The sequence below is a fragment of the Sorex fumeus genome, unplaced genomic scaffold (genome assembly GCF_029834395.1).
Source record: "Sorex fumeus unplaced genomic scaffold, SorFum_2.1 ptg000169l, whole genome shotgun sequence".
Taxonomy (NCBI): domain Eukaryota; kingdom Metazoa; phylum Chordata; class Mammalia; order Eulipotyphla; family Soricidae; genus Sorex; species Sorex fumeus.
Genome location: NW_026606226.1, coordinates 234,206 through 261,013, shown reverse-complemented (window position 1 = coordinate 261,013; position 26,808 = coordinate 234,206). Strand labels below are relative to the sequence as shown.

General features: G+C 64.9%; 1 protein-coding gene across 1 annotated transcript in view; it reads right to left on the bottom strand.

Moving 5' to 3' along the window:
• Positions 1 to 291: 291 nt before the first annotated feature.
• Positions 292 to 26,808, bottom strand: part of NECTIN1 (nectin cell adhesion molecule 1) — a 38,767-nt gene continuing 12,250 nt past the window's right edge. Inside the window, 6 exon segments of the mRNA XM_056107530.1 lie at positions 292 to 559; positions 561 to 892; positions 6,725 to 6,876; positions 7,609 to 7,726; positions 8,317 to 8,619; positions 8,851 to 9,201. Of these exon segments, the coding sequence (XP_055963505.1) occupies positions 338 to 559; positions 561 to 892; positions 6,725 to 6,876; positions 7,609 to 7,726; positions 8,317 to 8,619; positions 8,851 to 9,201 (1,478 nt within the window). The 3' untranslated portion in view covers positions 292 to 337.

The window sequence follows — 26,808 nt, the reverse complement described above, 5'->3', positions numbered from 1 at the left end:
TGGGGGGCGGGTGTAGAGGGGAGGGTCCCTCTCCCTGGGAAAAGGGGAGCAGCATGGGGGAAGGGAGGTTTTCCGCGCGGACCCCCTCCGCCCCCAAGGGAGAGAACAGATTCCAGTGTCGGGGGGCCGGCGCCCCACACCCTGGCACAGAGGACGATGAGAACAGGGCTCCCTGTGGGTACGTGGGGGTGGGAGGGCCGGGAGGTGGGGAGGGGTGAACAGCAAGACCAAAGCCACAGTCGGACACAGCACCGGGGGGTCGGGGGCCGGCAGACCCGGGCGGGGGGGCGTGCGGGCGGGGGCCGGGGCGCGGACGGACCCGGGGTGGGGGGGCGGCCTACACGTACCATTCCTTCTTGGAAATGAAGGAGCCGTCGTTCTGGGACACCATGTTCTCGGCCAAGTCCAGCTGCTCGGGGTCATACTGGTAGCCGAGGGTCCGGTCCCCGTAGCCGTCCTGCCGGGCCTCGGCCTCGTCCACTGTGAAGTAGGGCCTCTTGGCGTCCTCGTCGTACTTGGGGTGGGGGCCCCCCAGTTTGCGCTCGCCGCCGCCCCCCGCCGCCGCCCTCCTCGTCGTCCTCCTCCTCGTAGCTGCTGCCGCCCAGGGGGCCCGGCTTCTTCTCGTCGTCCGAGTCCTCGGGGTACTGCAGCTTCTGGGCCATGGGCGGGTGGTGCTGCGGGACCCCCGCCTTGCTGTAGCCGTTGCCGTACACGTGCTTCTTGGTGCTGTAGTCGCCCTTGAAGGTGTGACGCCGGCGGCGCAGGGCCACCACGATGCCGCCCACCACCAGTAGCACCAGCAGGACGCTGCCCACCACGCCCCCAATGATGGCCGTGGGCACCGGGCCGTGGCGGCGCCCGGGCTCGGCGGGGGCCGGCGTGTAGGGGAACTCTGGAGGTCGGGGGAGAGAGAAAAGGGGGGGGACGGTCAGTAAGTGCCACAGCTGCAGCGGGACGAGAGGCCGAGCCTGGCAGGTCAGCCTGCTGCCTGCCACCCCGGAGGCCTGCGCCCCGGTCGAACCCGGGAGTGTGGTGTCCTGCTCCATCTCATTGCCCGCCGTGAACGCTTCTGTCCCCAGGGTTGGGGCAGCCCTGAGGGACCGTGAGGTGGCAGTGGCCGGCACTGAGGAGCTGGGGGATCACGCAGGACGGATGGCGGGAAGGGAGTAAGTGGGGATGAGTGGAGGTGGGCGCTGCCCCTTCCTTCCAGGGGGACGCCACGGGCCCCCAGAGAGGTCCCCCAGGCAGGGCGGTTGCGGCGTTTCCTGACGCTGCCACTGGGGGGCACTGGAGACCGTGGCTGGCCCGGGGCAGGGCGTGGGTGGGCAGGTGAGGGAGAGCTGGGGCGCTGACCTCACCCAGCAGGGCTCCATGCCCTGCCCCCTTCCAGAGCGGGAGTCACGTGCGAAGTGACCCCCGAACCCGGGCCTCCCACTTCCCACCATCACTGCTGCTGCCTGGCCACCACCCGCAAGTGTTTACTGAGCCTTTGTCCTCCCCCACCGACTTCCAGAACCGGCTCCCGGAAACCCAGGCTCTTCCTGGTTCAGCGGGTCCCATCTGTTCACTGCCGCCAGCAGGCTGCACACCAGCTGCCCTGGTCCAGGACGAGGACAGGGCAGGGCAGGACAGGACACCGCCACAAGGGGTGCCCCAGAAGGAGGAGGCAGCCTGCATGCTCCAGTTTTTAGCTGCACACCTGCCCTCTCCATCCATCCGTCCACTTCCCATCTTCCTATCTGTCCATCCATCCACCATCTGCCACCCCCTACCCAGTATCCACCGTCCACCCATCTATCCACCATCCATTCACCTACCCACCCAGCCACCCATCCATCAGCCAGCTGGCCATCTGCCCCATCCATCCATTCGTCTATCCATTGTCTGTCCTGCCATCCATCTATCCATCCTTTCTTCCTTCCTTCTGTCTGTCTGTCTGTCTATCAACCTAGCAAGCAGTCGTGCTCCTCTCGCGGGTCACGGATACAGAACGGCCCTGATGTGACGGGAACTTACAGACACGCAGAGACAGCGGCCTCGGACACTGAGCGTGGTGTCATTCGGGAAAGGCCACCCCGGGGAGACCAGCCCGGCCTTGCAGGCCCCCTGCTCTGGCTGCAATCTTTAGCCCCATCTCTTGGCTAGCCGGCCCCCATCCACCCGGCAGCCCCTCCAACGCCCTTTGGGGACTCTGCGCTCCCCAGCCCCGGGAGTGGCAGGTAACTTGCATGCTCGAGGCATGATCAGAGTGACAGATACCACACCACCTGGCAGGTCCCTGTGTCAATGCCACCAGCACCAGGCCCTTCCCCAGGGTGCTGCCAGCCTGTCTGTGCCCCTTCCCGGGACTGGCACTTGGGGTGCTGCCCCTGAAGCCTCCAGCATAAGCTTCTCCCCAGCAGCTCAAACCTGTGTCCAGCGCCTTCCCTGCAAACCTTTCCACCCCCCGAGCCCCAGTTCCCTGGACTGCCAGGGTGGGACCCTCCCATCTCTCTCAGCTGCCCTTCCCGCCAGGCCTAGTTGGTGCAGGAGGTTCCAGAAGGTTCCAGGATCCCTTCCATTCATCTCTGCTCCACGCCCCCGTTGCTTTTTGCTTATGGCCCACACCTGGAGATGCTCAGAGGATACCCCCACTCTGCTGGGGGTTACTAACGGCAGGGCCTGGGGAGCCGCATGGCACCAGGGACCAAACCAGGGCCTATTGCATGCCAGGCTCAGCCCCCAGACCCCCCCCCCCCCCCCGGCGCTGCCACTCCAGCCCCACCCCCTTCCCTCACTCTCCCCATGCCCAGGTCAGCCTCTTGGATGTAGACCTCCATCTCTGCCTGGCCATCTGCTCTCGGGCCGGTCCCCCAGTTCCCCGTCCTCCCTCCGAGCTGTGCTGTGCTCACACGGGCTGCTCCTCAGCCCCTCCCCAGCTCACACCCATCTGTGCTCTAGAATGTTCGGGCGCTGATGCCCACACCTCTCCTTCCGGCACCAACTGGAGCGGATTGCATTCCAGTCACCAGGTGTCTGCGGACGCGCAGGTCACACCCGTGACAAAACACGCAGCAGCCGCACGCACGTGGGCTGAGGGTTCCGGGGGGCTGCGGAAGCAGCACCGACTCGATTCACTGCACCCTGGTGTGCACCAGGGAGCCCCCCGTGTCTGCTTTCCCACTGTCTGTGGTGGGTGGCAGAGAATTTGGGAAAACGGAAGTGTGCCCACCTTTCCCGCCAGGAGACGGGCTGGGGGGCTGACTGACCACAGCATTCACTGCAGGTCTGTTTCACAAGGGCGGTGGGTGTCCCCAGCGGGCCCATCAATGCCAAGGACATCTAGAACCTTCCACGCCTCAGCCCCGCTCTCACCCAAGCCGCTGCCATCTCCCACCTGGGCGATTGCAACAGCCGCCTTGCCGGTCTCCACCCTTTTCCTCCACGGACGAGTTTCAACACAGCAGCCCGAGATCCTGTGAGATCTGGAGGCTCAGAATGTTCTGCCCGACCCGCGGCCCGCCCCCACCTCTGACTTCATCTCCTCTCCCCTGGACGCTGCATACTGGAGGGGCCTGCCCCCGGCTGTCCCTGGCTGGCCTGAGGCTCCGCCGGCCCCTTCCCCCGAGGACCCTAACTAGGAGCCGCCAGCTTCCCTGGCTCCTCTTCTCTCTGCATTGCCTCAAACTCGCCATGGGGCTGAGCGGGTCCCTGCCTGCTGGCCCCTCCCGGGCACCCGCACAGACACGGGCTCACAGGTGTTATCTGAAGCACCCGGACTGCCCGGTGTGGGCTCAGGGTTCAGGGCTGCTTTGCTGCAATCTTGCTTTTTTGTTGGGGGTGGGGGGGGCAGTGGGGTCCACACCCAGCGGTGCTCAGGGCTCACTCCTGGGTGTGTGCGGGGACAGATCCCAGGTCATGTGTGTGCAGAGCCAGTGCCCTCCGCTGTGCTCTCCCTGCTGTGAAACCTCGGGAAAGCTGAGGCTGGGCCCCACAGCGTGTGCACGGCAGCACGTCCCGGGGAGCATTCCGGACCCAACTCCGCCCGGTCCAGAGGGTGTGGGAGGTGTTCAGGGAAGCTGTTCCTTCTGTTCAGCTTCATTTTCCTTTCTAAGCCCTACGTAGGTTCACGCTCCCCTGGGGAGCTTTCCTGTTTCGTTTTTGGGGCCTGCCTGGCAGTGCTCAGAGATTACTCCTGGCTCTGTGCTCAGGGGACCATGGGGATTCCTACAGGCAGAGCACAGGCCCAACCGGTCCACAGATGGGAGAGGGGTTGGGGGTGGGTAACCCCCCCAGTGCTGTGAATTTTAGCCTGCAGAGGCCAGGCAAGGGTGCTAGAGACAGGAGGTGCCCTGGAGACCCACTGGCTGCCTGGCAGAAGCGGCAGGGGGCATCCATCCCCGTCCCTGTGGGTGGATCACATCCGCAAGAAGTTGGTTCCAGGAGCCAGCCTCAGGGCCATAGCTGGGAGTGTAGAGCTGGGTGGGGTTGCCTGGGGGGGGGGGAGGGGGAAGGTCTGGGTGGTGCCCCTCATGGTCTCTTGCAAAAGGGACCAGCTCGGGGCTTGGGGGCGGGGGAGCTGGAGGCGGCAATGACTACAGCTCCCAGCATGCCTTGCAGCTGCCAGGGGCTATGGGAAGCCGCCCCCCTCCTCCCCCCTGCAGCTGCAGCTTGGGGCCCGGGAGGAGAAGGCCCGGCTCCCACCCGCACACACGGCGCCCTGGCCTCACGCCTGCTAGCCCGCACACGCCTGCAACCTCGGTACAGCCGGACGCGCGCCTGGGCACGCACGGCCCAGCTTGGCCCAGGCTGCCCGCCTCTGCCCGGGAAGGGGAGGGGAGGACTCTGCCCCACCCCACGGAGGGGGTCCTGGGGAGACCCTGCCACAGCCGGGGCAGGCGTTTTGGGTTCCACTAGGGAAATGCCCAGGGTGACACTCAGTCTGGTCCTGCTCACTGGCCCCCTGGACATTCCGCTACTCTCCTCTCATATGCGGGGGAGCCCCGTCCCTTTCTCCCTCTTGTCCCTCAGCCTAGCTGAGGCTCCTCTAGATGCTAGCCTGTGGGCATGGCCCTCCACGCTGCCCCTCAGCTCCCTGCACATGCACCTGGGGACAGCGGTGGCCAGGCAGAGGGCGGGGTGAGAAGTTCAGTGTCCACTTAGCTGCCTTAGCAGCGGTGGGCCCTGCTCCTGGGGGTTGGTGCTGGGGGCCTCAAAGCCCTGCGGTCCTGGCTGGCGGAGCTCTCTTGTGCCCAGGGGTGGCCACTAAAGACGTCTCTGGGCAGTAAGAAGCCCCTAGTCTGAGGGGCTGGGGTGTCCCACTGAGGGGATGTCCAGTGGCATGGGGTGACTGGTTGGCTGCAGTACTCTCTGGCTCCTGGGGTTCTTGTCCTAGCCCTCTCCCCAGTTTCCTGGAGAGCCTGGGGCAGGGGGTTGGAGGGGATGCCACAGGGATGCTTGGTGGTCCACCACTGTCTGGCAGTAGGAAATGGGCTTGGTGGAACATTCAGAAGTGGGAGCTTGGAACCCCGGGGTTAGCTCTGGGAGTGGACGACAGAACACAGCAACTGCCCGGGTGCATCCGACCCACCTCTCTGCTCCTGCATTCTCCAGGAAGGAGAAGTTCGCCTTGGGAAGGGGTCACCTTACTTCCCTCAGTTGCCACTCTCAACATGGCTACTTTCCCTGGTCGCCACCCCCTACATGGCCGGTCAGAGAACCAGGGCAGGGGATGGGGAGACAAAGGCAAGGGACAAGTCTGGCCCCAACCCAGTCCTGTGACCACCAACAGCTCTTCTTCCTGCAGCTGTGCCCAGAATGTTCTCTAAGACACAACACAGCTCCGTGCAGACACACTCCGAGACCAGTCACCCCTGTAGGGGGCCACTTCCTGTGCAGCTGGGCAGCAGCATGACATCACTTCCTGTCCGGGGGAGACCCGTCACTTTCTCACCCTGTACCTGGCACCGTGGCCTCTGATATCATTTGGTGAAACCCCTGCCTCGGGTCATGGAGCTGGGGGAGCTCTTCACCCCTCTCGGCTTGTTTAGATCCTTTTTATTTGCACATCTGGTGGTACTCAGGGGTCACTCCTGGCTCCTGGCTCCGGGGGACCACATGGGATGCTGGGGATCAAGCCCAGCTGAGCCGCATGTATGCCCTGTAGATCCTGTCATCAGGGACGGTAATGACAGGAGCGGGGAGTAATCACAGAGCACGCACCGGCCCCGCCAGGCGGGCTGGCTCAGGCCTCTGCCATGTCCCTCTGGACGGTGTATATGGCACATCCGGTCGGCCCCACTGCAGCCTAGGGCCCATCTAGGTTCCAAGCCGCCACCTCCAAGTCAGCGAGTCTCCCCCAGAGCACCCTGTCCTGAGCCCTGATGGTAGTGCCAGGGACACTGAGGCCGACCTACCTGGGGCCAGCGGATGAAGACCAAACCTTGCCTTCTCAGCCCAGGGGTTTCCTAAACTGCCCAGAGCTGGCAGCACTCAGGCACGTGGTGCTGGTGGGTTCATAGCAGACTCCCTGCTACCGCAATCCGCCTGAGTGTGGGACTTCCTCTGGGAGCCCCCGAATGCCTTTCCCACAGAGGGTCACCCCGCCTGTCTCCCTTGGCTTTCAAGTGAGGAAAGAGAGAAGCAGAGTAATATCTCCCTATGGGAGCTCGGGGCAATGGAGGGGTGCAATGCTTCCTGCACCCCCAGGGGGCATGTGGCGGCAGTGGGCGGACAGAGGCCGTACCTGTGATGTTGACCTCCACCTGTCCCGAGCGGGTGCCGATGGGGTTGGTGGCCTCGCAAATGTAGGTCCCTGCCACGCCGTAGCTGAGGGGGCCCCTGAAGAAGAGGGTGCTGTTCTGGGCCTCCACGCCCTTGGGGAGGGAGCCGTTCAACCTGCAGGGAGCAGACGGGGCGCAGGTTACGGGAGGTGCCTTGGGGTACCCACTCCCTGCCCTTCTGCTGAAGCCGGGTCTGTCATGAAGAAGCTAAGAACAATCTGCTCGGCCCCTGCAGCTTCCGGCCTCTCCTGTTTCACGGGTCATCACCGCCCTGGACAGGCAGACACACAGAGGCAGGAGGACTTCCGGCACAGTGTTCCTTCTCATGCACGTGGCCTGGGCAGAGGGCTTTGGGTTGTGGGTTGACTTTGTGGAGTCTGGGGAAGCTGAATCCTGACCCACAGCAAGGCCTGGGGGCAGGGCTGGTTCCTGGTGTGGGGCTCAGACTGTGGGGGAACCCCTGGGGCTGTCCTGATCCCCCTCCTCATTCTGCTGGTGCTCTCAGACGCATGCTCAAGTGCCCAAAGCAGGCCTGGCGCCTGCAAACGTCCTCCTGGTTCCCGATCTGGGGGTGCCGTGTCCCCGGCTGTGGGAAGAGTGAAGACCCCACCTGGGCCCCTCAAGCCCCCCATGGTGACAGTGCCCAGGGGGCGCTGCAGAGGATGACTCGGCTAAGGAGGACCTGGGGTGGTCCAGAAACCAGCCCCCTGAGGCACCCCTCGATTAGAGCAGCTCCTGGGGGCCGGTGGGAAATGACACACATCTCCAAGGGCCGGGCGGTGGGGGCTGGCAACCGTTGGGGTGTATGTGGCTGCCCACCCCTGCCCGGCCACCCCGCGGCACTCACGTGGTCCAGTGGAACTCGGTGGCCGGCGGGTTGGCGTCTGCGTGGCACGTGAGCTTCACATCTGAGCGCTGCAGGTACCAGTTGCCGTCGAAGCCCTCGATGGTCACCTCTGGCTCGTCTGTGGGGCGAGGGATGTGCCAGTTCAAGGGCCGGGGACGGGCACAGCATGGATGGACGGGGAGTCACTGACCCCGGTGGAGGGGCGGGGCTGGGGAGCCCAAGGATGGTGATGGGCCAGGCAGGAGCAGGACAGAGAGGGGGCGCAGGGCCCGCGGAGGGCCAGGAGGTGGGAGGGCCAGGGTGCCTGCCTGCACCTATACCCACACCTGTGTCTACACCCGCACCCACATCCATACCACACCCGTGTCTACACCCGCACTCACATCTACGCCTGCACCTGGGTCTACACCCATGTCTGTGTCTATACCGAGTCCATGTCTACACCTGTGTCCACATCTACACCCATGCTCATGTCTACACCTACGCCCATGTCTACACCCAGACCCATGTCTACACCGTGCCCACATCTACACCCACGCCCATATCTACACTGCATCCATGTCTACACCTGTGCCAACCTCTACACCCATGCCCATGTCTACACTGCATCCATGTCTACACCTGTGCCCATGTCTATGCTATATCCACGTCTACACTTGTGCTCACCTCTACACCCGTGCCCATGTGTACACCCATGCCCACACTCACACTGTACGTTGAGGGTCAAGCTCTCCCGGAAGCGGTCCATGTGGTAGTTGACGATGCAGGCCAGGGACTGCTGGTGGGCGTCCCGGCGGGGTACCAGGCGGTAGCGGCTGATGACGGTCACAGTGCCATTGGGGTTCCGGATCTCCTGATACTCCGCCTCGCCCTTCAGCCGTGTCTCCCAGGACACGATGCTGGGGGGCTTCCCGTTGGCCGACGTGCAGGTGGCCACCAGCACCTTATCGTCCTGCCCCTTCTTGGCGCGGAGCACGGTCTGGGCGCCTTCCACCCAGTTGGTGGGCTTGGCTGTGGGGAGCCAGAGGAAGCCATGGGGCAGTGTGCCGGGTGCAGGGGACACTGGCTTGCCCCCACCCCCCGCTGTAGCATCCGGTCTGGCCGGCACCACCAGCCCTCACTGCAGTCCCTTTTGTCAACCTCCCGTGGATGGAGCATGCGCAAGGCAGTTCCTTCCCGCATCGGGGGCCCAATGCAGCCCTGCTTCCTGCCACCCCAAAGCCCAGCCCCCACGCAGCTTACCCATCACCGTGAGGTTGAGCTGGCTCTCGCGGTTGCCCGCGGGGAAGGTGGCGAATTCACAGATGTACACGCCCTCGTCCTCCAGCTCCAGGCGCGAGAGGCGGATGGTGCCGTCCACGAAGGACGGCCGCAGGAACTGCACGCGCTGGCGGTAGGGCATCAGCACCGAGACGCCCATGGAGGGGTTGTAAATGGCCACGTTCTGCTTGGTGCCGTTGGTGGCCTTCTGCCACGTGACCTGCGTGATCTTCACGCCAGGCAGGGGGTTGGCGAAGCTGCAATGCAGCACCACGTCGGTGCCGATGAAGCCGGACATGGAGTCGTTCACTTGCACGGCCTGGGCGCGGGCACCTGAGCAGGGAGGGCGGGTGTCAGTGTGTGGCTCTCCTCTCCCAACCATCCCGGGGCCTGGGTCCCATCCCGGCTCCGTGTGGCCCCCACACCGCTGGTGTGGCCCTCCAACCAACCCCTCCTTGAAAAGAAACCCTCGGGGCTGGAGTGATAGCACAGTGGGTAGGGCGTTTGCCTTGCATGCGGCCGACCGGAGTTCGATTCCCAGCATCCCATATGGTCCCCTGCGCACCGCCAGGAATAATTCCTGAGTGCAAAGCCAGGAGTAACCCCTGGGCATCGCCAGGTGTGACCCAAAATGCAAAAACAAACAAACAAACACAACAAACCCTCAAAAACGGTTGATTATCATGACACCGGGGATCCAGGAGAATGGCCAGTGATGCCCGTGGCTCCACACAGCCACTGAGTGTGGGGTCTGGGGTCTGCTGTGGACAGAGCGTGCAACACTGGGGGCCCAGGGTCGGTGGGGAGATAACGAAGTGGGGGAGGGGGAGGGGCTGTATCGGAAACGCCAGAGAAAATGCTACCCATGGCCCCCCTACTCAGCGTCACTGAGACCCCTCTGAATCTATGAAACTTCAGCTGTTTTTGGTTTGGGGTCATCACTGGTGGTGTTCAGGGGCTCCTCCTGGCTCTGTGCTCAGGCGTCACTCCTGGTGGTACTTAGGGGACCCGGTGTGGCACCTGATCTGAACCTGGGACTCTGGTATGAAAAAGTGAGCGCTCAGCCCGTGTGGCTCTCCCGGGTGCATTCATGGGCGAGGCCGTCCTCTTAGTCCGATTCTGGTGGCTGTCATTGTCTTTGGCCCAACACTGGAGAAACCACCACCAAGGGCTAGTTTGGGCACTGTGGCCCTCATGCCATGGGCGGGGCGGGGGGGTGGACGCCAGGCCAAGCACTTGCTCCAGCCCTTGGAGCCATCCCTGGCTTTTCTATTGGTTCTCGTAAGAAACCAGAACTACGCTGTACGTCTGGTCCCTCCTGTGCCTCTTCACGGAACACCTGATGCCCTGGAGTGCCAACCCCGTGGCTCCGTGGCAGGAAATCCACGTTTAGTGGGGAGGGTCCAGGGTGTGGGTTTATATATTTTTTGGAGGGGAGGGGGCAGCGCTTAGCCTGGCCTTGTTCCCCTCTGGGTGTTGGGATCACTAGGAAAAGGCGGCGGGTGGAGGGGGGGTGATGAGGAGCTGCTCACACCTGCCACCCTCGTGCCCATGTGCTGCCGCCTGGGCACCCGGGTCCTGCCTCATCCAGGATCTTCCCACATCAGATGGGCCCTCGAGAGAACGAGCCGTGTCCCTCCTCCACAGTCCACCAGCACTGGCTTCCCTCACTTCCCTGCACCGTCAGCAGACCGCCCCCCCCCCCCGAGACCCTCCCCAGCCTCCTAGTATTGGGGGTCTTCAACAGTTGCAGACCACTGCTGGTCGGCCAGTGTAGACAGAAAACCACTGTCTGTGCCGGGTTCCAACTGCTGGACAGGAACTGGACAGGATAGTGCAGTGATGGGTAAGAGAGAAGGCGGGGCTGGGGCCACAGGACAGCGGGGAGGGCGCTGGCCTCACGGGTGGCCCATCTGGGTTCAGTCTTTGGCCCCCCAAGCACTGCCAGGAGTGATTCCTGAGTTCAGAGCCAGGAGTAACCCCTGAACATTGCTGGGTGTGACCCAAAACACACACACACAAGATGGAAGGAGCTAGAAGGTCCTTCTCCTCCGTGAAGACCTCACCGACTCCAGCTCGCCCCAGCCTGGGTGGTCCCCAGTCCCCAACAGGCCCGGGTCCTGTCCACCGCTGGCACCCAGCGAGGGCAGCATGCATGGGAGGGGGACAGGGTGCCCCAGCGGCCTGAGGGGTCGCACCTGTGCCCTCTGCTTTCCTGCTCCCTGGACGGGGCCCTCTGCCCTCGGCACCCCTCGCCTGGAGTTGGGGTTTGGATGTGGGGCCTCATCCCTGTGCAGGGAGATGCACCCGGCTCTCCTCGGAGCCCCCTTTCAGCCACCCCCGGGAGCCCTGCTTCTCTGTCCTGAGGCCCCCCGGGGCGTCCTCGCTGCAGTAGCTCCACCTCCCCGTGGGGACCCCCCTCCTCCGTCTCCCTTCCTGGCTGGCTCCTGCCACAGCACCGTCCTCCCCACAGGAGAAGCGGGTGCTCCCAGTGCCCCACCCCCAGCTCCCTGAGCTACCCGCCCGCCCCGGGCGCCCCAGTGGCTGAGCTAATGTGGCATAATTGGGGGACTTTCACCATGGAAGAGGCAAGCCGGGAACAGGAAAAGCCAGTTGGGTGCACGGCTGAGCTGCGGGGTGGGGCCCGGGGGCTGAGGGTGGGGCTGGGGGCTGTGGTGACCCCCTATTCCCACCCGGGCTGGGCGTAGCAGGCCCCCAATAGTGCCCCCTGGGCACCCCCACAGGGGGTCTGGGATGGATGCTCCCCGGTGCAGGGCTGGGGGAAGGAACTCTAAGCCCTTGGCCCTCCCTCCCCCCCTGCCCAGGGCCAGTGCCCTCCGCGTGCCTCAGGCAGCATGTGGGGTGCGGGCTTGGTTCCCCATAGCCCTTCCTGCTGTCAAGGCAAAGTGGCCCAACTTCTCCTGGCCTCAAGGGCACTGAGGGGACGCGGCTGCAAGGAGGGGCCAGTGGCACCAACCTTGGGACCCTGGCGAGCACAGGGATGAAGAGCTAGTCAGACAGCGTCAGTAAGTGTGGGGTCCTGCTGGGGTCTGCATCATCCTGCACCCATCCTCACCGTCACCACCATCATCCTCACCATCCTCATCCTCACCTTCACCGCCACCATTATCCTCACCTTCACCACCATCATCCTCACTATCCTCATCATCCTCACCTTCATCATCACCATCCTCACCTGTATCACTATCGCCTCCGCCCCCACCAACATTCTCTCATCCGTAAGGCAGTGAGCCCCTTCTCCTGGCACTCAGCCCAGTACCCATGGATCGCAGGTGCTGTGCAGGGTGCCCTGGGACCACCCTCTTCCAGGAAGCCCTCCCTCTGACTTGGTCCACAGGGCTGGGGGTCCGAGTAACAGACGGCGCAGGTCTGCATCCTGCATACGTGCCCAGATGCCCGTCTCCGGGGAGCAAGGTGTGGGCTTGGCCGTAGGTGGAGCTCGCAGTGTCCAGACAGGAGCCCGCTGACCGCTTCCCTCGGCACCGGGGCTCGTCCACAGAAGCCCACCCGCCTCACAGACCCCCTCTCTGTGGGGGATAGGGACCAGGACCGGGACGGTGTCCTGGAGCTGGCTGGACCTCCCAGCCACCAAGGGTTCAGAGGGACTGGCCACTTGCCCAGGGACACACAACTGCAGTCCCGGCCCCTGAGCCATAAAGACAGCAGCTGAGTCCCCCAGGACCCCCCAGGAGAGAGCCAGACCCCAGCTGGGCTTGGAGGGGGGCGCTGACAGGATGGCACCTGGGAACCGTAGGGGATCTTATACCCAGTGGCTCGGGACAGGGGCATCTTCCTGCCCTCTGCCCCCCCCCCCCCTTGGGAAGGGGGGAGCTCCAGTGCCTCAGTTTCCCCACTTGCTCTGGGGTGTGCAGTCGGGGCTCCCTTCATCGCCTCCCAGAAGTGCTGAGGCAACAAGGCAGGCGTTGCACCCCCCACCCCAAGACTTGGCGACCTGCGAAAGCCCAGCTCAGCAAGAAACGCACAAAGAGTCCTCAGTGGCGGCCAGACCTGCTCGCCGGGCCCTGCCCACCTGCCCTGCCCAGCGCGTTCCCATGAAGTGGGGCGTGGCGGGGGGGCCCCGCTGCTCCTCCTGCCCTTTGAAAGCCCAGAGCCGGTGGTGGGCCTCCCTCCAGGCTGCGGCGGGACGTGGGGGAGCTGGGGGGTCTCTGGCTGGGCTGAAGTGAGTGCACGTTGGGGTCACGAGACTCCCAAGAAGGGCCCCCCTGAAGCCCACATCCTCCGGGCCCCACGGCGAGGGTTACCCAGGCGCACCCCCTCTGCACCCCGGAACTCACAGGGGAGAGCATATCTGGTGAGGAGCCACGGGAGTGAGTGGGGATGAATCACCCCGCAGGCGGGGGCTGCCGAAACCCCACTGAGTCAGCACCCGGCCCGGGGTTCCGGCGCCCCCTCCCAGGCCAGCCAACTGCCCAAATGTCACCACCGGGCGCCAGCAGGCACCTCCCGAGCGACCTTCAGGGTCACCTGCACGCCCCACGCCAGCAGGACCCCGTGGTCAGGCCCTCCCCTGGGAGATGCCTGGCCTGGTTCCCCCTCTAGTCCAGGTCCCCTCAAAGCCCGTGCAGCGCCCCCAAACCCCCCGTATACCCAGACGGGGTCCCGGGATGGTGGGGTGGGGGTGAGGCAGAGGAGAGACCCCCGTATTTGAGCCCCCTGGGCATCCTTCTCAGCGCTCAGCACCCCCACGGGCCTGTCCAGGTCAGGTCCAGGCCTGGACGACGTCCCCTCAGTGGCCACCTTTCCCGAGAGCCAAGAACCTCCTGGGATCCCAGCACTCGGGGGGCTAATTGCTACTGTCGGGCGGGCGCCTCCGCCCTGCATTTGGGGTCACAGAAACTGCCGCTGTTTCCCTCTCGGCTGCCCCCCCCAGTCGGGTAATGATGGGCTGCTGGCGCCGGGCGCCCTGGGCAGCTGAGCGGGTGCGTGGGAGAGGAGGGGGCGCGGCAGCCTGGGAAAGCTCAGCGGAGCCAGAGCGGGAGCCGGGGGCTCCTGCAGACTGGCCTGGCCGGCCCAGCGCCCAGCGGGCAGCCCCGGGGTGTGGGGAGGGGGGGACAAGGGGGGGTGCTGCTCCCACGATTCCTATAACTTGGATCCAGCAGCACAGGGAGGGGGCCGGGGGGTGAATCAGGCGGCCGGGGAGTGGGGGCCTGTCACTGCCCCCGCCCGTCCACTCTCGGCCTGCAGGGTCCTTCCTCTCTGTGCCCACGCTGGTGCCAGCCACACAGCTGTGACTCTGCTAGGAGGCCTTTGGGCGGGCAGGTCCCTCTGGCCTCGGTTTCCTGTGAAATGAGAAAGTGGGGGTCCTGGGACCCCAGGGCACTGTCACCTGTCTGACTCTCTCTCAACCCCAGAACCACACCTTCCCCAGATCAGTCTCTGGAACTCTCCCCACCCAGTGTCCACTCAACCCACTCTGTGCCAGTTCCTCCAGGAAGACCTCCCAGATTAAGGAGGACAGGAAAACTCAGTTGCTCCGGAATGGGGCTCACAACTAATCCAGTGCAGCTCCGGCCGGCTCCAGGGTACTGTGAAGCCACCCTTATTTTCCCCCAACCCCGGGACTCTGGTCCGGACCCCCACAAAGCAACCCCAGCCACCCCCAGTGGCATCCCTAGTTCCTACATTCATTCAGTGGCTCAAACCGGGTGCCTCTTCTGAGGCCCCCCCAGGGCCTTGTTCCTCCCCCCTCCCCCCATGGCTGCTCCCGTCTCCCCTCTAACAGGTCCTCCTGGCCGAGACACTGCCCACCGTTCCCGCAGCCCGCATGACACAGGAACCTTGGCGTGGACCGGCCCCTAGCCTGGCCCAGCCCTACACAGTGCGCCCCCCCACCCCGCGACTAGGCGCGCCCGCTCCCGGCCTCCTCCCAGCTGAAGTGTGGGTGCAGGCTTGGCTTCCCGGAGCCTCAGCAGGTGTTCCCGCACCTGTGCGCACATCTGTCAGCATCTGTCGGGCGCTCTCCCGCCCCGGGGGTGGGCCTGGGCTGGGGGCCAGTTCTCAGAACCTGGTCAGCATCTGGAGCCCCAAGTGGACGGCTGAGCCGCCTGAGCCAGCTGGGTGCCCCAGGGGCCCAGCAGGAGGGCGCGGGAGGGGGGTCGGGGCCGGGGCAGGCCACGGAACAGGGTCTGTCTGCTTCCACTCAAGGCTGCGGACCGGGCAGACGCCCCTCCCTCCCCGGCCCGACTCCCTTCCCTTCCCCCTCCCCCCCATGCGCCCCAGTTCTAGCACCTTCACACCAGCCCTGCCTCCAACCGCACCCCAGACTGTCAGCGGCAAAGTGTCTCCTCACCCCGGCCAGCAGCGCCCGGAGGCTCCCTGCACGCCCCCTCCCCACCCCCACTCCCGCCACCAGCAGCCTGCCCAGCAGCCCTCCAGATGCTGCAGCCAGCCGGGCCCAGACTCAGGGTTCCAGGCTCGGGGTTCACTGTCCCCCGGCCCACTCCTTGCCCCCACCACCCTCACAGCCTGGCGCCACCGTCATCACACATTTGGGGGTGCCGACAGCACCCTTCCTGGGAGACTCTGCCGGGGGTGGCTGAGGCTGGGGGCTGCCGGGGAAGGATTCCCCGGGGTTCCCAGGAGAAGCTCTGAGGCGTATTTCCACTGTGTCTGAGCCCCGAGGCACCACCTGCTTGACCCGGGGGCCGCTCTGGGTCTGCCTGGTACAGCACTGATGGCCCCCGCAGCCCTGGCCTCGCGCTGGGCACTCAGAGCTGCCTCACACATAAGTCGGGGGGTTCCCAGAGGGCTGGGAAACTTGTACCAAGGGATTCCCTGATGCTCCAAGCCCTCAGCACCGACCCGGCCCAGGAGTCTGTGTGCTGGTGCTGGGGAGTCGGGGGATCGGGAGCCCTGGCCGGAGGAGCCACAGAGATGGGGGAGGGTCCCTGCTGAGAAGGGACAGGCCCCTGATGGAACTGCCCCGGGCACTGTAGAAAGTTTAGCGCTGGCCCTGCTCTCTCTCTGGGAAATGCCAGCACCCACCCCCACCCCCAGCCTCTAGGCACCCGGGCCAGGGACTGGAGCTCGGACGGGCCTGTCCTTGGGCAGAGGCTGAAAGTTCTGGCCCTGGCCGAGGAGAGAGGCGGACCCCACAGGACAGCTGCGCAGGGGTGCGGCGGGGGGACCAGAGGGCGCAGCGCAGGTCCTGCAGAGGGCTGTGTCAGGGCGACAGTGGAGAGCAGGAGGCTCTGAGTGGGGCGCGCGATCTGGGGGCCTAAGCCAGAGGTCGTCGGGTGGGCAGGAGAACACAGCCCAGGCGGGCCGCAGAGGTGAGGGCCCGGGGGCGTGCAGGGTGGAGGTGGGCTGGGCGGCGCTGATGGCGCCCAGTGGTGGTGGTGGTGGTGGTGGCGCCGGTGAGCTGCGATCATTTCGGGAGGATTTTCACCTCATTTGGTTCCTGCTTAAGTGAAATCCACAACATGTGTTTTCTGCATTAGTGGAGTGTTTGTGCTTAATTAGTGGCAAATTCTTCCATATTAAAGTCATTACGTTTTGCCGTTCGCTCTTCTCACCCCTGGCCCGCCGCTCCTCCGTCTTTCCGTTGAACGGGCAGCCTGACCACAGCCATGAGCTACCCGGTGCCCACGCGCGCGCCCTCCCTGCGGGCACCTCCGGCTGGCATGCCCGGCGCCCAGCCCAGCCCTGCCTCGGGGGTGAGGGGCTTCTCCAGGGCGGGGACAAGTGGGGGGGTGAACTGGAGGACTTCACCCTGCAGGGTGGCGGGGATATGGGTGCCGGACCCCACCCACCTCTGACCTTCCCAGGCTGGGACTAGCTGGGGCGACCCCTCTGCCTGCACCCCGCCGCCCCCACCCCAACTTTAGAAGAAGCTTACGGCCAAGGTGCCCACCAGAGAAGGACCTTCTGGTTCATTCTGGGAGGACTGTCCAGCCTGGCCCACTCGGCAATGGGGTTTAAGCGCAGTTGGTTTGGGGTTTGGCGGGGGGACAGGAGGTCAGGGCCAGGCGGAGCTTCCACTGCACCCCAGCCCTGTGGCATGGGCCTGGTCACAGGGGGGTCCACAAGAGCAGCTCCCCGGAGTAAGGGGGCTGGGAAAGAAGCCACCAGTGTGATGGGGGGCAGCTGGGGGGGCTCGCAGGCAGGGAGAGCAGGACGTGGCGTGGAAAGGGCAGGGACCACTGACCACTGACTACTCCTCGGGTGAAAGATTCTCGGGTTGGCCGTCCTTGGTGAGGACACCCTGGGGCCTCCCCTGACCACCTGCGGTGGTGTCTGCAGGGCACCTGGCCAGGAGGGGCATGGGAAGCAAAGTGGGGAGTGGTTTAGGGATGGGGGGGAAGGAGCCCCTTGGCCCCAAGGCTGGGGTCCCAGCCCCGGGTCTCACACGCAAGTGCTGTCAGCTCAGCTGCACCCGGATCTCGGGGGGGGGGGCGGTTGGCATCATGTCCCTCTGGCCCTCTTGCACTCCCAGCCTCTTGGAACAGACCCCCTTATCTGGAACACTGCAACTCGGTCCCCCATCAAGGCGAACCCTGCAAAGTATCTTCTCTCACCACCGAGGTGCCCAGGGAAGACGGGGCTGCTGGCTGGGTGGACTCCGAGCGCCGGGCAGAGCAGGAGGCCAGGCACCCCCCCAACAGACCCTGCTCCCCACCCTTCCTCGGGTTCAGAGCTCTGCCCCTGCAGGGGGTCCTCGTGGGGAGAGGCTGGGGCATGAGGCCGCCCTGAGGAGGGGCACTGGGACTCCCTCCCCTCAGCACCCCCAGGTCTGCTGCCCCCATCACGTCTCGGGGTGCCAGAGTTTCGAGTGTGGGGTCCCCTCCCCCTGCTGGGCCTCGCCCGATGGGCTCGGGCTCAGACTTGTCGGGCTTTCAGGAGTCACTGGGTAGGGCCGGCGTGCCCGGACCCGCTCCCGCCCTGCCTGGCAGAGCCGACGCGCGCCCGGCCCCAGGGCGCCCCACCCGCCCCCACCCGGGCCGCCACCGCACCGCGGCCCCCCTAAAGCCCAGGCCCGGCCCCTGGCAGGGGCGTGTGGCCTGGGCGGACCCCCACGTCTGGGAAGGGTGTTGGCTGCCGCCTTCGGCCATCCGGGGGTGTGGGGGGGTGCCCCCTTGCTCCCAGTCCCAAGGCCTGTTTACTCCTAACATGCGCCTGATCCCCATTTCTGCTCCATCTCATGACAAGGAACCAGAGAGGTCGGGCAACCTGCCCAAGGGTGCACAGCGCTGTCCACTCAGCCCTGGCAGGCTGGCACGCCCCGTGAGCCCCAGAACCGGGGGCGGGTGTGTCCCTGGTTAATGACCGCTTGCCTGTGGGCAGCCCCAGAGACGGGTCCAACCACTGCTCCCTCCCCTCGGGACACAGCCGGTAGGACTGGGCCGCCAGCCTCCTGAGACACTTCCAGGTCAAAGGGCCAGTCCGGGGCCGAGGGTCCGGCAACCACCGTGCTTTATCGTCCCTGGTCTCTCTGGGCACTGCGGGATGGGGTGCTGCCAGCCTCCCCTTCCTGCACCCCAGAACGCCGAGCCCTGGCCTGTGACTTTCCCTGCTCACGTCCCCCTGCCCAGTAGCTGGCTCTCGTGAGAAACGGGCAGTTTCCTGGGGCTGGAGCAACAGCACAGCGGGTAGGGTGTTTGCCTTGCACACGGTTGACCCGGGTTCGATTCCCAGAATCCCATGTGGTCCCCTGAGCACCGCCAGGAGTGATTCCTGACTACAGAGCCAGGAGTAACCCCTGTGCATCGCCGGGTGTGACCCAAAAAGAAAAAAAAAAGAAACGGGCAGTTTCCACCCCGTCTGGGGCAGAGCTGAAGGGGACGCTGGGGTGGGGACTGGGGGGGCCGTGGCTGAGTCCTAACCACATGGGGGCTACTGGGATAGCGCCTCAAATTAGCTTAATGAGGGCCCCCCCGGCACTAATGGGGGCCTCTGCTTGGCAGCGTCTCCAGCTTTCGTTTGCAATGCGGGGGGGGGGGCTGCTTCTCTCCCCTCCTTCACCCCGGCTCTGTGCGCAGAAAGGCCCTGCAGCTGCTAATTGGGTTTAATTACTGGGGTAATTAATGATCCGGCTGGAAAACCGATGTGGGTGAATTCTGTGTCTACACAGAGACAGGACAGAGGGACAGAGAACGGGGAATGGGGAAGTGGGGGGTCTGGTGGGCCACTCCCTCCCATGGGCACCCTGTGCCGGCCCGTCTCCCACCTTCGGCCCGTCTCCCACCTTCGTTACAGGTGAGGAAGGGGAGGAGGTGAGGGGGCGTCGACCTCGCTCTTCCCAAGGGGCTGGAGGGATGGAGAGACAGGTGGGGGCCGCCTGCGTGAGGCCATCGCCGACGGAGAGCACCTGGGGACCCTTATCAGCCCCCGCAGGCCTGGGACGCTCGCTGTGGTCAGGGCCCTGTCAGCCCCAGATGGCAGATATGCCAAGGTGGCAGTGCCCATCCCAGGCAGGGACCCACAGTGGAGCTGTGGGCGGGCAGGGGGGTGGCCTGCGGGGGTGGCGGGGGGGCAGAGCAGCGGGGGCTGGACAAGGCAGGGGGTGTGTCCAGGGTGATGTTAGGGCCAAGAGAGGGCTGTGTCCACAGTCTTGGGGGTCTCCGTGCTGGGGGGTCCTAAATACGTGTGTGCTAACTGGGGTGCTCCTCCTCATCTTTGGGCCCACAGCCTCTCTCAGCCCCATCCCCCCATCTACCTCTCCTCCCTGTGGGGTTCGAGAGCACAGCACCGGGCCCTGACAGCGGCCGGTCACTGTCCGCCTGCAGCACCCGACGGCCCGCCTCCCCCGAGTTCTGGCAGGGAGGGGCCGGCTCCCCACGCACCCTCTCCCGGGCTGTGGGAAAGCCCGGCTCGGAGGTGAAGTGGGAGGTCCAGGCCGCACCCCCAGATAAGTGGATGGACTTAGAGGCAGATCAGATCTTGTCACCCAGTCCCAGCTCCCCGCTGCCAGGGGGGAAGGCTCGGCGCCTATCAGCTGCCTCATCTCCAGGCCTCAGCCCGGCTTCCTCTCCCGTCCCTCCCACACCCCACCTGCCACCAGCTGGGTCCCGGGGTTCCCACAGTGCGCAGGGCCGCCCCGCCTGGGCTCTCCGCCCGTGCCCCTGGCCAGCAGACGCAGGATGCAGGGTGCGCTGGAGGCCGCTGACCTGCCCGCCAGGCTGGAGTCGGAGGCCAGGGGCTGGGCAGGGATGCAGGACCGAGCTGTCAGGCCTGCCGCCTGCTGCGCGCTCTCAATGGTTAAAAGCGCATTTTGTACGGGCTCAGCCTGCCTGGCTCCCTTCAGGGTTGGGGCTCGCTGCATGCACGGACTATGAGCCCAGGCTGGGTAGGAAGCTCAGGGCCACGGATACGAATGCAGAGACCTAACTCTGGGCCAAGGCTGAGAGGACCCGTCAGTCCAGGAGCCACCCCTGCCTCTGTTTTCTGTCAGAGGAGGCCCTCCCCTACCTCTGACCCACCCTCCCAAGACGTGGAGGCCAAGAGGATGCAGACCAGAAGCCCCCAGACTTCTCCGGCCCCTTTAGAGAAGAAACAAACATCACTTGCTCTCCTAACTACCTTCTTTAAGCAAACACAGAGTGACCCCCAAATGCACCTGAAGCTACTGTGTCCCCCCTCAAACCCCCATTGCTCCAGGAGGTGATGGGGGCATCTCCCACTCTGAGAAACGCGGAAGCACTTTCAAGCACTCGTTAGCCAATAGCACTTTGAGTCAAAGACGCGAAACCATTAGCCCAGAGCGGGGCTTTTCAGCCTCTCACCACCCACAGACCCACAGTGGACACCTGTCACTGCCCGCAGACCTGCTGTGGACCCCCTCTGGCCCTGGGCCTGGCCACTTACCCTCTGCTCTGCGGCCCCATCCAGGCCACGTCACTGAACACGGGGCTGGTGACACCTTGTGAACGTTTGTTCCAAAGAAAATTTATGATGGATTATCAGTTCTTGATTTCCCTATTTTTACATACCTACGGTCGCAGAAAAAAAATGTGTTGGGCAGAGGGCCAGGCCAGGGAGTTAGGACAGGGGGGAAGGAACTCGCCTTGACGCTACTGACCCCAGCTTAGTCCCAGCACCCCCTGGGGTCCCCTGAACCCCACCAGGAGTGACCCTGAGCACAAGAGTCAGGTCTAAGCCCTAAACCCCAGTGCCCTACCCCACATTTCCTGGGCAAAGAGAGTCGCGCGTGGAAATGTGGATGCAGCCCTAAGATGGAGGCAGGTGCTGGTCACCGAGAACTGATGCCTGAGGCCCGGCAGCAGGAGGCCACTCAGGCACGGTTGCCAGTGATGACTGACCGGAAATGCCCGGGAAACACCAGAAGCCAAAGCATCGGCCTGGTTGCACAGAGGATTCTGGGAAGAGCCTCTGGCAGGCAGGTTGGCATCAGTGCCTGGTGCTCAGGGCCCAGCTGGTCTAGATACGGGAAGCCCCCTGCCCCCCAGCAGCCCCTCATCAGTGCCAAGCAGAGGTGCTCTGGAGTTCAGCTGGCCCGTCAGTGGGCGTGGAAGAGGGAAGGGAGCGGGGAAGCGGGTCAGAACCAATCCCGCCGGGTGCTGGAGCCGGCAGGACCAGAACCCCGTGCCTGCCTTGGCTTGTCCCCGGAACATGCCTGAGTGGGAAGTGAGGGCGTGAGTCAGGCTGGGGGAGGGTACAGGGGACAGGAGGTCTGTCCCAGCCTGGCAGTCAGGGGCCAGGAGGAGGGGGGACAGGGCTGAGGGGGTCTAGCGGCCACGGGCTGCACGGGGTCCAGCGGCCACGGCGCCCACGGCTTCTCGGGAAAGTGAGCTGCGGGCAGCAGGGAGGTAGGGTAGGGAGGGTGCTGCCCGCCTCACCCAACTCCCATGGGGCCTGAGGACTCCGGGTGCTGCCCCCAGCAGTGGGCAGAGCCTGGGCAAGGGGCAGTGCCCAGGTAGGTGGCTGGCTGGTTCCTCGGTGGACGCTGGGGTGGGGAGGTGGGCGGGGGGCGCTTTGAACCCCCGGCAGCCGTGGGAACGGGCTTTTGACTCAGGGTGGGGAGGGGGGGGCGGGAAGACCAGGTCCTCATTATTCCCCCCTTTTACGAGATGTGAACTCAGGCAATTAAAAGCCCGCACTGTACTTTACCCCTCGGCCGCGTCCCTGCGTCTCGGCCCGGCCCCCTCCGGCTCATCTCCACGGGGCCCCTCGGCCACTTTCATCTTCAAAGTGGCTGGATGGACGCGTCCAAGGTGTCCCTGCCAGTTTACAAGGCCCAGCCCCCTCCCTGCAACAACCCCGTCCCCCCCCAAGTAAACATGGGGGACACACGGTCCTCCTCCGAGGGTCTCTCACTTCCTCCTGTGCCAGGGCCCCCCGCGACCGCCGTCTTGAACAGCTTAGTGCTGATATCCCCATTTTCCAGACCAGGACACGGAACCCGGCTGCTGGGGGCTGCACCCGGCACCGAGGGAGAGGGGTGGGGTGGGGTGGGGTGGGGGCTTCTGGGCCCCACCAGACCCTCTGCTCAGACCGGCTTCCCGGCGGGCTGAGGGGGTGGCCTGGAAGGAGGGACCCCAGGGGATGGCCAGGAAGGAGGGACCCCAAGGGACGGCCAGGTGGGGCTCAGAGTGTGCTCAGACCTCACTGGCCCAGGCCCCCCGGAGCCCTGGAGGTCCCCACCCAGGTGGCCACATGGAACCCTGCTCCCAAGTGTCCATCTAAGGGCATTTCCGCCGGGGATGTGCTGGCCTCCCGACGGCCCTTTCTACTGGCATGTCGTTCCCCCCCCCTCTCCCCGTGCCAGTTGGATGCAAGCGCGTTGCTCCCTGGGGCACTTGGGCACCAGAGCAGGAGGTCAGGGAGAGGACAAGGGTGGCAGGCAGGCTGGGGGCCCTCAGCAAGCCTCCAAGTCCCTGAATATTTGGTCACCAGACAGCCAACCCCATCGTGTCTGGACACAGGCAGCCGCGTGCTTGGCAAAGCCCCTTTAGGAGGTGGCTCGGGCCCCGGACAGAGGCTGCCCGCTGAGATCATCCCTCAAGGCCGGCAGGCCCTGCTAGTACCCCAAAGCTCCCCCCCCCCCCATTTGCCAGCTTTTTGGAAACTTCTAGGCCCTCCTGCAGCAAAAGCCTGTGACCCTCCAGGAAGGCTGGGGTACGCATAGACCCCGTGGAGGCCCATCCAGTGCAGGAGTGACCTGGCTGTCAGAGGCCCCGGGGCTGTGGGGTCCCACCCGACCTGAGGGGCTTCATCCAGCCTCCCCCTGGCTCCAGGGTTGGTTCTGGGTGTTCAGGGAGGATCTCGGGTCCAGCCAGTGGACCCCAGCTGTCCTGTTGCCAAATGGACAGTCGAGGCTCAGCCAGTCCACCGGACTCAGACACCCCAGGTAGATAAGTGCGGCCTCTGTGTCTGGCTGGTGTCACAGAATGGAGGAGGGATGTGTGTGTGTGTGTGTGGGGGGGGGGGGGGGTGTGCGTGTTGTTTGTGGTGTATATGTGTGGTCCATGTGCATGTGTTGTGTGTATTGTATGTGTATGTGTGTGTGTGTGTGTGTGTGTGTGTGTGCGTGTGCGTGTGCATCCAAACATCTCTGTTCCCTCACCCAGTTGCCAAGAGCAGGGCAGCAGTGAATGGGGCTCCGGGGAGACCCTTGGGGGCCCCGTGTCTGGGGTCCTGTCAGAGTCAGCACCCGGAGACCGGAGGCGAGCAGGGCTCAGCCAAGTGGGGACACACCCAGGTCAGTCGCTGGCTGGGTCCCCAGCAGAGGCTCTGGGAGGCAGAGAGAGCTCAGCTTGGGTCCTTGTTCCTGTCTGTGGGGCATCACACAAGCAGCTGGGGGATGGGGGACTGTCCCTAGCTGAGGCCCCTCGGAGGGGTGGGGCAGCAAATCTCGCCCCAGACGTGGGCCACCCGGACATCCTCCTGTCCGTCCGGGCTCAGCCTGCAGGCCAGTGTCTGACAGTATCCTCACGATGCCGTCACCAGCGTCTCTTCCAAAAAAGGGGCCCTTTGGGGGGGGATCAGGAGACCCGGGACAGGGGGTGCACAGGAGGCAACCCCTAGCTCCTCTCTGGCTGAGACAACCGGGACTCCGTGGCCCAGGGCCCCCCACCCTTGTCCAGGAGCCCGCGTGGGAGGCAGGGGAGCGGGTCCCCGGCAGGAGGGAGTAACAGGCCGGCACTCAGGACTCTCCGGCTTGCCAGCGAGGTGGGGCCTGGCGTGCAGAGGCACCACAGCCGGGGCAGAGCCAAGCACCGCCCCCCCAGCGCCCTGGGCTCTGGCTGTGTCGGGAGCGGCCTGCAGAGGGGCCTGGTGGCGGGGAGGCCCCGGGCAGGAGGCCTTGACCTCCCACCCGGGAAGTGAAGCATCTGTTAGTAAGACTGTGAGTCAGCGCTCTCGGAGCCAGGGGGCGGGGTGGGATGGGGGGAGCCCAGCGGAGCTGAGTTCGCCGAGGCCGCCTGGACTCGAGGGGCACCAGACGGTGCTGGCCTCAGTCTTCCGATTTGGGAAGTGGGACACTCCCCCTCTCCCGACAGCCCTGGACACTTGCAGAGGGAATGGCCAGGGTCACAGTATGGTCACCCTGAGAGTAAGGCCAGGGACTGGACACGTAAGGATGCCTCCAGCCCCTGACTCAGTTTCCCCATGGAGAGGTCCCCACAAAGGCGGATTCTACCCCACAGCGTGTCCCCTGAAGGGACACCAGGGGTCCTGGCCGAGTCCTTCTCAGCTGCTGTCCCTGAAAGGCCTTGGACACCCCAAACCCTGCCTCTCCCAGTCCCCGCCTTCCTCCTGGCTCTGGGGGGTCACACCTGGAGGGGCCCTGGGTCTGGGGAGATGTTAATTAGTTCTGACAAATGAATAAAGGAAGCCTAATTTATGCTCCAGATCTAATTTCCTTCCCCACAAGCTGCTGCCAGGGACATGAGACGGGGATTCACGGCGGAGGCAGATGGGGCCCAGGGCCCAGGACCCACCCCACACCCAGCTGTCAAACCACTCCCAGTGGTCTCCCTCTAGACCCATGGCTGCGGGGGGCTCGTCTGTCACCCAATGCTCAGGGGAAAAGTCAAAAGGCAGCGCCGGGCATTTGGGCCTGGGAGTGGCTGACACACTGGCACTGCTGGTAGACCTTCCGCGCGAAGGTGGGGCGCGGTGGAGGGGCACCCTGTCCCCTCCTGGCCTCCAGCTCTCCAGCTGCTCTCCCCTGGGACCCCCTTCTCTGGGGAGCCCCCCTGCCCCCCACAGCAGCGCTCAGAAACCACTCCCTGTGCTACTCAGCCTGACCATGGGTGCAGTTTCCTGGGAGGGGGCTGGACAATTCCAAGCTCAGGCCTGCTGACCAGGGCACTATTCAGGCCCCCAATGATGTCTTCACTTCCCTGGACCCCCACAGACCCAGAATTTGAGGCCAGGGACGGGCCCCTTGAGAGCAGAGACATTCAGCACAGAACGGGAAGCGGTTGGAGTGATGGTCCCATGGGCAGGGCATTCACCTAGTACGTGGCCAATCTGGGGGTCAATATCCGCAGCCCATATGGTCTCCCGAGCCGGCCAGGAGTAACCTCTGAGCACTGCTGGGTGGGGCCCCAAAACAAACAAAATGAAAAAAATAGAAGAACTGAAGGTTGTTGGAAGGTCAGGAGCAGGAAGAGCAGGTGCCAAGGCCCGGGGGCAGTGGCCATAGTTCCTCAAAGAGAGACCAGGGCCCTAGAGAGCGGGCAAGGAGTGTCTAGAAGCCTTGGCTTGGTTGTGGAGGGAGCGGTCCACCTTCCTGTCCCCTAATGCGGACATGCTGCCCTCCTGGTGGTGTGGCTGGGAGCCAAGTCCTCTCCTCTCCTCTCTGCCTCTGTCCCTGCCTCAGCCCTGGCTCCTCCCTCCGGAAAGGTGCACCTCCCCTTAGGATCCGGCTGCAGCTCAGCTGCAAAGGCAACGAGACGCTTGGTTTGCCAGGGCACATGTGCCCAGCCCCCTCCCGGGGAACTGCACCCCTGGGTGAGGGAGTCCCTGAGTCCCTGGAGGAGAAGGCCGGGAGCCCTAGCGCCCCCTTCCCCAAGAGTTTCCACACACGCCCAACACGGCCCCGTCCCTGGGCCCATCTGAGTCTCTTTCACGCAACAGTCAGAAGACGCGGAGGCTCAGAGCGGCCCAGGGTGTGAGGGGACCCCAGTCCCTCCTGTCCCCGACTTCCGGGGCCAGGGCAGGAAGCCTGAGTCTCCTGCTGCTCCCTGGGCCCAGTGCTCTCCCCGCACGCTCCCCTCCCCCACTTCATCATCATCCTTCTCCTTCCGGCTCCCATCCCATCTCTCCTCCCGAAGCACTGAGGAGGTGTCTAACTCGGGGGTCCCCCCCGCCCGCCCCAATCACTGTGGAGCGTCCTTCCCGGCTTTCCCGGACTTCCTGGCCCGTCTCCCCGAACCTCCCCAGTGAGCCCCCCCACGACGGCGGAGATCCCGAGCCTCAGCGCGTGTCCCCCGCAGGAAGGGGGCCAGAAGAACCTCTGCTCAGGCTAGCGGGGCCCAGACAGGAAGACAAATAATCACCAAGTGGGGCCTGCTGGGTTTCGAGTGTTTGTTTCCAAACAGGGACCCAGTCACGGAGCGTCAGCAGGGAGGAGCCGCAGCAGAGGGGTCAGAGAGAAGGAGGCTCCATGGGGCGGGGGAGCGACCCGAGAGCGAGGGAGACAGGAAGGGGGGCAACCCCTGGACAGCGCCTCCAGCACTTGGGGGCACTAAGACATTGGGGCGGTGAAGGGGAGAGGGGCTGCCTTCAGCAGGGACTTGGCCTGCTCCACCCACCCCTGCAGCCAGGTGACGGCAAGGGAGGGGTCATGACGTACGTGGTCACCAGGGCTGTCCAGAGGCTCTCTGGGCGTGAGTGCGCAGACAGGAAGTGTGTGTGTGTGTGTGTGTGTGTGTGAGTGTGTATGTGTCTCTGTCTGCACATGTGCATGCATGTCTGTGTGGGCATTCGTACATG